The 12,306-nt window shown below is 40.6% G+C and overlaps 1 protein-coding gene across 1 annotated transcript in view; it reads left to right on the top strand.

Moving 5' to 3' along the window:
- The window catches only part of GUCY2C (guanylate cyclase 2C), a 72,406-nt gene that overhangs the window by 55,770 nt on the left and 4,330 nt on the right, over window positions 1-12,306 (top strand). Inside the window, exons 21-24 of the mRNA XM_059682271.1 lie at window positions 454-612; window positions 6,678-6,870; window positions 8,610-8,784; window positions 11,249-11,347. Coding sequence (XP_059538254.1) covers window positions 454-612; window positions 6,678-6,870; window positions 8,610-8,784; window positions 11,249-11,347 — 626 coding nt within the window. The remainder of the gene's footprint in view (window positions 1-453; window positions 613-6,677; window positions 6,871-8,609; window positions 8,785-11,248; window positions 11,348-12,306) is intronic.

The raw sequence follows: 12,306 nt of genomic DNA, 5'->3' as shown, positions 1-12,306 counted from the left end.
TGACTTGCTTTGTAGTTAACTTTTAGCACATACATGATTGTTTCCTTAAAATAATTCTTAGAAGCAGAATTAATGAACTGATTGGTATGTGTATTCTTAAAGCTATGACACATTTTACCAGCTATCCCTCCAGGAAGGTTGTATGCATATATGCCTTCTTCTTACCTACATTGATTACCATTGTTATAACATTTGTTTTTCTTTGTTTCTTTCTTTCTTTCTTTCTTTCTTTCTTTCTTTCTTTCTTTCTTTCTTTCTTTCTTTCTTGCTTTTTGTTAATCTTATTTCTATATTTCTTTCATTTTTCCTGAGGTTAAATGTTTTTGGTAGGTGTCAGCCATTTTTATTTTTTCTTTGTTTAATTACCTGTTCATCATATTTGCCGATAGTTATAATGGATGTTCATGTTTTCTTAACAACCTGGAAGAGCTCTTTATATATTACTACCCACAGCCTTTTTCATGACCAGAAAAGTGAAAGTTATATGGACACCTTGATCCGACGTCTACAGCTATACTCTCGAAATCTGGAACATCTGGTGGAGGAAAGAACACAGCTGTACAAGGCAGAGAGGGACAGAGCTGACAGACTAAATTTTATGTTGCTCCCAAGGTAAGACAAGTGGTCCCACAACACAGCTATGCCTCATACTTAAAGCTGAAAGCTTCAGCATATTTGCCTAGCATCGTTTTTCTTGATCTATTTAGGATTGTTACATTTTGCATATTCCTTTTTTGTTTCATATACATATTTCGGATATCCCCCTTTTCCCCATTTTTGCCCCCCTCCACCCAGCCCCTGCTCCACCCCAGGCCTTTCCCACACTATTGTCTGTGTCCTTGGGCTATGCTTATATGCATATATGTTCTTTGGTTAATCTCTTCCCCTTCTACTTCTCCCTTCCCCACTGAGATCTGTCATTCTGTGCCATGTATCTATGCCTCTGGACCTATTTTGTTCATCAGTTTATTTTGTTCATTAGATTCCACATATTAGTGAGATCATGTGATAGTTGTTTTTCTCTAACTGGCTTATTTTGCTTAACATAGTCTTCAAGTCCATCCATGCTGTTGCAGAGGTTAAGAGATCCTTCCTTTTTAGAGCTGTTTAGTATTCCTTTGTGTAAATGTACCACAGCTTTTTTTTAATCCACTCATCTACTGATGGGCACTTGGGCTGTTTCCAGATCTTAGCTATTGTAACTAGCACAGCTATGAACATAGGGGTGCATATTCTTTAAGAGATTGCGTTTTAAAATGCATGGATCTTGCTAACCCTTGTTCTGCTCCCTTGCACTTTAAATACTTAAAAAAAAAATTGGTTATTTTCAAGTGGCCATGTGGTGCCACAGAAGGAGCATTGACTGTGGAGTTGGAATGACCTGGATTCCAACATCTTAGTAAGAGTGTCACTCTTACTAAGTCTGGGACCTTAAGCAAGTCACAGTCTCTCCTCCGTGAAATGGACATTTAAGTCTCCAATGGAATCTGTGAGCTATAAGGCACTTTCAGGCACTAAGTATTCGTTTCTTTGCTTTCTTTCTACCTCAAAGCAGAAGCCAAATTACAAGAAGTATAAGTGTTTCTAGTGGAGGAGGTGAGGCCACACATCAGATATCTCCTCTCCTAGGCATGTATAGGCTGGCCTCCATTTTATGAGGTAATACAACAGCTGTGACAGAAGGGAAAGGAAGTAAAGTTGGGGTCACCAAACAGTTTAAAGTTTTGTAAGTGTTGGTACTCAGCTAATAAGCAAGAAATTAAAATGTGAAGAGCTAGGAAATAGGCGTAGGACAAGACCACTGTGGGTACAACTGTTACAGCGAGAAGCAATGTTTTCCTCTCGTGAAAATAGGATAAAATGTCCTATTAGGTTAAGGATAATGTAGGGGACCTAGAAGTTAGATAAAATCATGGAAATTGACTTCAAATCATGGTCCCACCGCCTACTGTGGATGTGTGATCTTGGGCACTTTCCTCAGTGCTCTAGGCTCAGTTTCCCTTGTGCTTCACAGGCTGTTCCAACACGTCCCCTGAAAAAAGGTGCAGGATTTAAGATACTTAGCACAGTGCCTGGAACATCCGCGGTGGTTGTTGTTACACAGAGTCGCTCTGACTTTTCTATATAACTTCTATTAGTTACAATTTTATTTTGATCCCATACTTAATTTCAAATATCAGTTCTACAGGAGTAAAGAAATGATTTTCAGATTGTACGGGATGTTTTCTAAATACGTAGTTTCTCTTCTACAGCATAAGTGAAGTAAGTTACACACATACTCTATTCAGTCATCCAGACCTCGAGAGAGCCTAATATAGAACCCACGCGCCCTCACAGAGCCTAGGAACAGCCTGGGAATGGCACCCTGGGAATAGGCTGGACCCTGTTAGGCAACTTCTGTCAGCACTCCATGAATGTTCGTGACATGCATCATTCTTTGCCTGGCCTTTAACTCTGTAACAAAAACAAGACCCTGGTTACCTGGCTGCCTTTCCAGGGTGTCATCATCAGTGTGGTTTTAACCAAGAACGTCACTCAAATGATTGCAAACAACTAGCTCACCACCTCGGTTTTCTTTTCTTCCCTTTGCTTGAATGTGCCCCTTTGACCACGAGATGGTAAATGTTTTTATTGGATTGCCAAGGTTATAGAACACAAATCTCTTCAATAGCTGCAACACACCATGACTCCAGTGCAACTCACTTCCGTCATTTATGTAAAAACTCTTTGTATTTGTAAAAGAAAACCAACAGTGACTAGAAGAATAAAACAGAAATATTTACAGCAAAATTATTAATAAACTTAAGACTGCATGTAGGAACCAGATCACTACTTTAACACTTATTTGAACCCTTCCCTTTGGGGTTCTTAAACAGATTAAAATAGAAGGTTTTTCTTCTTTGGGAAGTTCTTCAAAGACATCTACTCTGTACAACTAATTCTGTGTCAGCAACAACCTGTGTATGAAAGCTCACCGTGTGAGATTATAGTTCTTCCATCATTTATCTGAATACCAGTTTCTCTCACGCGCACGCTATTTTCCAAGCTCATAGGACTTTTCAGATATAATCAGTAAAATGAAGTGTGAGGATGGAAAATATCCAATTTTATCATTACATCAAGGTGGCCTCCAAAAATAATCTGCACCCTTACACTGGACACGTCAAGAACAACCAGCCCAGAGGTGCCCCTGCTCATCCAAATGGCCGCACTGAACGGCTGTTTATCCAAGGTCCTGAGTTCCCTCACTGCACCAGCTGAAAAACTTCTTCCCTCCAAGCTCCGGAGGTTCTCCAAGTAATTTCTGTGTTTGATGGGCTGTTTTCCGGGAAAGCGCTTGACATTCTTCCTCTACCACAGTCAGCATGCTCCAGACCTTCCCCAGCTCCCCGACAGTCCCAGGCCTTGGGGGGTGGGGTTGGGGAGGTGCTGAGCAACAAAAGCCCTGAAGGGGTAGGTGTTGCTGAGTTCTGGACTGACTCTGCTCTCAGTGGCCGTGGGACTTTGTAAAAGTCATACTTTTAAGCCTCAGCTTTCTCATCTGTGAACATATGGGATTTCTTCTCAATGACCTCTATGGTACCTCCCAGCTTCCAGGTTCTGGTTCTAGTGGTTCCATACTTGGATCCTTTACAGCAGTGGTTCTCAACCTTCCTAATGCCGTGACCCTTTAATACGGTTCCTCATTATTTTTGTTGCTACTTCATAACTGTAATTTTGCTACTGTTATGAATTGTAATATAAATATCTGATATGCAGGATGTATTTTCATTGTTTCAAATTGAACATAATTAAAGCATAGTGATTAATCACAAAAACAATATGTAATTATATATGTGTTTTCCGATGGTCTTAGGCGAGCCCTGTGAAAGGGTCGTTCGACCCCCAAAGGGGTCGCGACCCACAGGTTGAGAACCGCTGCTTTACAGAGTGACCCCAAGGGCGGATGGGGAGCATGCAGCTCATGATGGGGTTGGGGGAAATGAAAAGTCACCTGGCACATAAGGGAATATGCGGCCCCTTCTTATAGTTCTTCTCTCTTAATTCTGAGTCTGATAAACTGCTCTTTATATCTCTTCAACGAAGATATTCTAAGTTGCTCCTACTTGACTTCTTCAGTTTTAGGATAATTTTAACTTGTTTACATGGTAATTGACTTTGCTTTTTAAAGAACCCAAATCTGGTTCAGAATATATCAAATAAATTCTGGTTCATACTACATACAAGTTCATTTTTTTTCCCTTTTCTAGGATTTTATTTTATTTTATTTTTTAATTAAATCTTTATTGTTCAGATTATTACATTTGTTCCTCTTTCCCCCCCCCCATATCTCCCCTCCTCCCAGTTCCCGCCCCACCCTCCGCCCTCACTCCCCACCCACTGTCCTCATCCATAGGTGCACGATTTTTGTCCAGTCTCTTCCCACATCTCCCACACCCCTTTTCCCCCCAAGAATAGTCAGTCCATTCCCTTTCTATGTCCCTGATTCTATTATAATCACCAGTTCATTCTGTTCATCAGATTATTTATTCACTTGATTCTTAGATTCACTTGTTGATAGATGCATATTTGTTGTTCATAATTTGTATCTTTACCTTTTTCTTCCTCTTCCTCTTCTTAAAGGATACCTTTCAGCATTTCATATAATCCTGGTTTGGTGGTGATGAACTCCTTTAGCTTTTCCTTATCTGTGAAGCTCTTTATCTGACCTTCAATTCTGAATGATAGCTTTGCTGGATAAAGTAATCTTGGTTGTAGGTTCTTGGTATTCATCACTTTGAATATTTCTTGCCACTCCCTTCTGGTCTGCAAAGTTTCTGTTGAGAAATCAGCTGACAGTCGTATGGGTATTCCCTTGTAGGTAACTGAGTTTCTTTCTCTTGCTGTTTTTAAGATTCTCTCTTTATCTTTTGCTCTTGGCATTTTAATTATGATGTGTCTTGGTGTGGTCCTCTTTGGATTCCTTTTGTTTGGGGTTCTCCGCACTTCTTGGACCTGTAAGTCCATTTCTTTCACCAGGTGGGGGAAGTTTTCTGTCATTATTTCTTCAAATAGGTTTTCAATATCTTGCTCTCTCTCATCTTCTGGCACCCCTATAATTCTGATGTTGGTACGCTTGAAGCTGTCCCAGAGGCTCCTTACACTATCCTCGCATTTTTGGATTCTTTTTTCATTTTGCTTTTCTGGTTGGGTGTTTTTTGCTTCCTCGCATTTCAAATCATTGACTTGATTCTTGCGCTCCTCTGGTCTGCTGTCGGGAGTCTGTATAATATTCGTTATTTCAGTCCGTGTGTGCTTAATTTCTAGTTGGTTCCCCAATATAAGATCGAGGGTCTCATTAGTTTTCTTGTAGATCTCATTAAGTTTATCGGCGGCTTCTAAACAGTTTTTGAGAGACCTTAAAAGTGTGGTTCTGAACTCTATATCTTCCATTGACAATTTTGTCCTGTTTCTTTGTCTCCGCATTTTGTTATGCTTCCTTGGTGCACCCCCTAGTGGTCTTTGTTCGCAGTCTTATAGTTAAACCTTGATTGTTGTAGCTGATACCAGTGAGGGTTTGACCTCCAGGCCAAGTGGCTATGAGAATCAGCTGTGTCAGCAGTGAGAGAACTTCTGTCCTCTAGGGAGGTGCTAATCTAGCCTTTGCCTGAGGCTATCCGGCAAATGCCTCTGTGCAGGGCTTGGGCAGGGCGGGTCGCACAGGATCAACAGGGTGGGCCAGAGAGTGCAGTTATGGCGGCTCTCAGTCCTGTCCCCAGGGGCTCTGCCTCTCTGAGTCCCAGCACCCACTGCAAAGCTCGGAGAGAAAGCTGCACTCGCTCTGACCGAAGCCAGACAGTCCCGCTTCTCCCGTTTGAGTCTGGGTCCCTAAAGACTCGCCTGTATCTGGAGCTCAGAGTCTGCGACTCCCTCCCTATTGAAAACGCCAACCACGCCCTCTGCCGCCAGCTGGCTCCGCGCACTCCGCACCTCAGAATTTGTCTTCAGCACTGCGCCTCCTCTGAGTGTCCGTATGCGTTTCTCTTTCCTCCTAGTTGTAGGACTTCCACTCAGCCAGCGTTCCTGTGGTTCTGCGTGATGTCCATTCCGTCTTTTAGTTTCACTTTTGAAGTAGTTGTTCAAAGCAGCAAACTCCGGCGTTAACCTATGCCGCCATCTTGGTTCTCCTTCACAAGTTCATTTTTAAGTGCATATTCCTTCATAGTGATAACAAACAATGTCATGTTAAATATGTCAAGGAGGTAAAACCAGTGATTCTGATGATGAGAAAGATCTGATAGCTATAGTCACTGAAGCCCTTACATTAATGACACACTCTCCCTCTCAGCTTCTGGATATAGAGTTACGTCTAGAAGAAACTATGAGTAGAGAGGTAAAAAGTGGGCAAGAATGTTATGTAGTAGCATCTGTATATGTGTATTAGGTTCAACAGTCAAGTACTAAGTTAATGCTGAACCTGCTTATAGTCATCTGAGTTCAAATGCATGTATTATATGTGTATGTATGTGTGTAGTAGATGGTATATGCAACTTATCTTTGCTTCCTAGCCACCCAGTTTACTGGCAATCCCAAATTCTAGAATTCCTGGTGGACAATTACTACTGTCTTAAATATTTATGTAAGAGAAGAAAAAAAAATTTACTAAAGTTGATGGCAAATTTTTTCCTTTCATCTAGGCTAGTGGTTAAGTCCCTGAAGGAGAAAGGCATTGTGGAGCCTGAACTATATGAGGAAGTTACCATCTACTTCAGTGACATCGTAGGTTTCACCACTATCTGCAAATACAGCACCCCCATGGAAGTGGTGGACATGCTGAATGACATCTATAAGAGCTTTGACCACATTCTCGATCACCATGACGTGTACAAGGTAACCACCTCACCTAACAGGCTGAGACGAACCTGAGGCCCCAGGTCAGCAGAGCCAGAATTGGTTGTTCCTGTTAATTCTCAGGTCTTGTCCTTCCTAAATTATGATTTCATGCATCAGTGGTTGAATCTGAGCTCAAAATGAAGGGAAGTAAAAGAATAAGAAGGGCGAAAAGTTGGGGGGAAAAGAAGACATCTAATACTTTAAACAATAAAAGAAAAAAAAAAGAAGGGCCAGAAATCAAAATGACCATATGACTTTAAGTAGTTTGAAAACAACAACAACATAAAGTTCAGCAGGAATGAATTTTGGGTACTAAATTTAGAGAAAATTATATCCTCTCAAATCATCTTCAAATACTGGATAGTGTTCAGGCTAATTGCAAGACACTGGAGTTATAATAAGTAGAACAGGAATATCTTGTTGTTGAAATAGCAGCATCATTCAGAAAAGAACACATGCCCTGACCGGTGTGGCTCAGTGGATAGAGCATCGGCCTGCGGACTGAAAGGTCCCAGGTTCGATTCCAGTCAAGGGCATGTACCTTGGTTGCGGGCACATCTCTCTCATCAATGTTTCTAATTCTCTATCTCTCTCCCTTCCTCACTGTAAAAAATCAATAAAAAATAAAATAAATAATAAAAAAAGACCACAGAAGAGGAGAGAGAACTTTCTACAAGTTCACAACTGGATCTATTACCTGACTGGCATGCTGACCAGTTCTAGGCTATTAAGTCTGAGTCAGAAGAGTAAAGGGGAATTGAATTCCCACATTCTCATGTTAGAAAAGCAGCATACCATATGGAACAAGTAGCTTTAGAAATAGCTCTCTTCATTCAAATCCCAATTTGCCCCTTACGAACCATGTGATCTCTTACAATATATTAAACATCATCAGGTCTCAGTTTGCCTATCTGTAAAATGGGATGATAACAATACCCACCTCAATGGGTTATTGTAAAGATTATTTAGATAAACAATATGCCTGGAACACTGTGTCCTTGAGTAAAGCTTAGAACTCATTGCTATAATACTCTGTCATACTGGTTATTACTCCCAGAGAGGACTCTCCTTTTAGGGTTTGTCTTAGCCCAATCCTCAGAAAGCCATGTTAACAATAGCCCTTGTTAGACAGAATATGATTATGCATTTTAGAGATATATGACAAAAAGAAGTTAACTAACCAATAAACGTGAACTATACATGTGATTGTGAAAATAAAATTAAAAGGGAGGAGAGGACATTTATCAAAGAATAATGTTTATACAGTACTGTTTATATAAATCTACTACTTATTATAAGAAAAATGTGTAGAGTCACCATACTACAAGAATGTGTATTTTATCTTGAAAAAAAAAACTACAATTTTTTTTCAAATAGTATGTGAAAATTGGTAAAGTGCTGAAAATGACTTTTCTCGTAAATAAAGGTCTTTCTAAAACAATATATAGCTACTCAGATTATTTAAACATTCGTAGAATTGTCAACACCTCTGGGTGATTTACATTATTGTGAAGTACTTACATAAAAACATCTACAGCTATTTTATCATCCATTTTACTAGACTATAGAAACCCTAAAGAAATGAGCATAGAAGTGCTCTTAAACTGGTCCCAGAAAAAGTGTACAGGGCTCATACTGAGGGGTTTTTTTGTATTTGATATGTGATGAACTGCTTATGTTTAATTTCTTGTGCCCTTTGAAGGGGCAGCTTCACTGATCAGAAACTGTTTTCACAGGTGGAAACCATTGGTGATGCCTACATGGTAGCTAGCGGCTTGCCTAAGAGAAACGGCAATCGCCACGCAGTGGACATTGCCAAGATGGCCTTGGATATTCTCAGCTTCATGGGGACCTTCGAGCTGGAGCACCTTCCCGGCCTCCCGATCTGGATTCGCATTGGAGTTCACTCTGGTATGGGGTTGAGCATTGTAGCAAATGGGAACCATATGTATCTCTGTGCACCCACTAAATCAGAAAGTGTAGAGTCTTCAGATGTGATCAGTGTTCACGTGAGGTTTACTCTTGGATCTGTCTGCCAAAAATGAGGTCCATGACACATCCTGACATAATTAGACCCATCCCTAGAGAGTTCTAGGAAACACCTTTGACTCCTAGAATGATAAACACCACCACGTCCTAAAATAACAAGCTCCAGATTTCCTGGTTAAGTCACTATATTTAGTGTTTCATTTATCTCCTTCCCATTCCCTCCCTCTCCCCTGCCCCCAACTTCAGTATTTTCCCCCACTAAAATATTATGGTATCTTAAATGGATTAGACTATCTATGAGGGTGGGGAGGGGATGGCTGGTCAAATTCTTATAATAAAAGGGCATTTATGCACCCTACACCCACCCCTCTCATTGGTACAGAAAGCACATGAGCCACTTCAAAAACCATGAAAGTTACTCACTCTTGAATGTGGAGATTTGAAAAGATGAGTTACAATTGTTCTAGAAAAATATAGTTGGAAAGGACCTCAGAAATCATCTAGATTAATCCTTTATAGGACATAGATTATCTTTACAGGTTCCAAGATAAGTACTAGTAATTTCATATCCACTTTTAGAACAATTCCAGGATTTCCTGAAAACTCACTGTATCCAAAGCCACATCACTCCATTATTAAATATTTGTAATCAGAAGACAGTCTTTCCTGTGTTAAATTAACTCACATCTCCCTGTAATTTTTTGTCATTGCTCCTCTTTCTGCCTTCAAGCCTTGCAGAAGAGCCACAGTATAGAAAACCGGAGAGATCACTCCAGGTTTTGTGGCCAGGACCAGACAACTGCATTTACAAAAGTCATCCTGTATCCACAGCACCTGTCTCAAAGCCTGGCAGTAAATACTGATTGATTAAGAAATCAGTGAGATTCTCAAAGTGACAGTCAATAGATGTTAAAAACTGCTACCACGTGTTCACTGCCCGGAACACAGCTGTAGCCTTCCCCGAATGTGTCCACAGCCAAATGTCTTAGATGTTTCCATATACACACGAGGGAACTTGCTGGGCATCTCTTCAGCCAGCAACAGCATTCTGTCTGTTTTGAGCCATTGCAAATCGCCAGAGGAAGGAACAGCAGCAGGTCTGACCGAACCAAGTCAGAGAGACCGGAGCTCTGGGTCCTGGCCCCTTCTCTCTCTCCCTCAAGGTCTGAGCGGACTACCAGGGCCCCAGCGCTACCTTATTGGGCTGAAATAAGGATAGATAGTAGGCACACATACCTACTATCTAGGTATGATCCTAGGGTTTAACCCTGAGAAATGAAAGGGTCAAAGTTAAATACTAATAGCTGAAAACAAGACTAACTAATATCTGCAAGGATTTTCCCATGTCCAGGCCCTCCTCAGTGTTATCACTCCGTTTCTGAAGAGCCACTTGTGACAAGACCTAAGGCCCAGATCAGAAATCTCATCTAGCAGCTGCCTCTGCTGTACCTTTCCTGCTGGAGTTATTCTTTTGTCTGTTTGTTTTTTTTCTGTTTGCTTATCTTTTGTTTATTTTATACCCAACCTAACAGGGAAAAGCTCAGCACTCAGGGGGAGTCCAGTATTTTGCATTTTTTTTAAATCATAAACACAACGTTTATAGGATAAATCTATAAAGAAACTCAACTTACATACATCAAAACCCAACTAGAAATCAGCCAAACTAGAAGACCAGTAGTTACTTCTATCCAACACCTGTTTTTGTAGTTTCTGAGTTAATCTTTAACCTCTAAAATCTTTAACCCCTTGCATTCAGTCGTTCCACACAAATACTTGTATAAACAACCCTTCCTCCACACCTGGTATACACAGTGCACAGTCTTCCTCGGCTTTGTTTTTGAGGGAATGTTCTTGTGCTCCCCCAATCCGCTGCATTCACATGGCACATGAAATGCTCAGGGAAAATTCTGCCAGATCCTTGTCTTCTGGGTCTTCCGTCATCATGCCATTGATCCAAGAAATGCTACCCTACCAAATCAAAGTAAAATAAGACAAACTTGGGCCATTGAGCCTTCAAGTGTACTGGGACCTCCGGCAGTTCAGAGCTCAGGGCTGTGTGGCTCAGCACAGTGAGCAAACACTGGGATAGTCTTCATCCTACAGCTTCTATTGAAAATATTCAGAATGACTTCCCACCTTTCAGCCTGGATCTGATGCCTTCTTGCTTTGTGCAAATGTACTTTTCTATGCCAGAGCAAAATACTTTCTGAAAGCATGCATTAGTTGAATAATGATGTTTCCCTCATTGAATACATTCTTTATTCAAGGTCATTATTCACACCCTCAGACATGCCTCCATCAAGTGGAGTGAGTATTCAGCATGGTGGCACCTTCATTCCTCTCTGTGATTTCCATTCCTCCACTTCCTGCTTTCTGCCCTTTCCAGGTCCTTGTGCCGCGGGCGTCGTGGGGATCAAGATGCCTCGTTATTGCCTATTTGGAGACACCGTCAACACAGCCTCTAGGATGGAATCCACTGGCCTCCGTAAGAAGGGAGATTGTGTTTCTTAGAGGACAAAGATTCTTTCAGCAGGAGGGAATTGTAGGATAACGTGCACAAGAAGTGCCAGTGAGATGATGAATGACTGGCCTTTCTTCGCATTGAATGACCACAAGACTGTCATTCCAGGCCTTGCTACATTTGCTTTTGTTGCAACTGTTTACTGATCATTATTCTTTCCTTTGGCTCAGTTTTAGGTCGCTTCTATTGATTTGGGTTTATTTAGCAATGCATTCAGGCATGCTCTACCTGGAATAGTCATTAACTTTAGCAGAGATCCATGTAAGTTAAAAAAAAAAAAAATCAGTAGGCTAGGTATGGAGTATACAACTTGGTTCATTTTCCTATTTCTCTTTTATTTGGTTTTCCTGGGAATTGGTTTTAGTAAAGAAAAATGTATTTGTTATCTGCAAAAACCTATATTGCATTTGCCTAGCAAGGTAGAGGCACTGTGTGTTGCATGTAGTAGATGCTAAATAAATATTGATGACAGTGATAGTAACAGAAATATATACAAGAGTGAATAAAAGCATTGGTAGATGTGGCCAGACATTGCAAAAATATAGGTATTAGAACAGTATTTTGGCAATTTACTGACAATCTGATACTGGTTTATACTGGAAAATCATGATGTAAAGGAAAGAATAAGTTTATAAGACCTGTGTTAAAATTATAACTATGCAAATCACTGTCTGTGTTAAGGTAGTGGGGGAATTGCCTCATTTTCCTAGGCATCAAAAATTTGAGAATAGGATACCAACCTTGCTGGAAGGATTGGAGAGGATATATGTTAATCACTTAGCAATCCTCTGATAGATGGTAGGCATACAATATGGGGGTGCTATTATTCTTACTATTGTTATTGTCTGTGGCACCCATAATGGGAAAGGTGATATATAGCAATGGACTGAGGAATGGAAGTAAATCCTCACCACTTAGTTGTC

The sequence above is a fragment of the Myotis daubentonii genome, chromosome 2 (assembly GCF_963259705.1).
Source record: "Myotis daubentonii chromosome 2, mMyoDau2.1, whole genome shotgun sequence".
NCBI classification, from domain to species: Eukaryota; Metazoa; Chordata; class Mammalia; order Chiroptera; family Vespertilionidae; genus Myotis; species Myotis daubentonii.
Note: the sequence above shows the minus strand (reverse complement) of the source record. Positions and strands in the feature narration are given on the sequence as shown.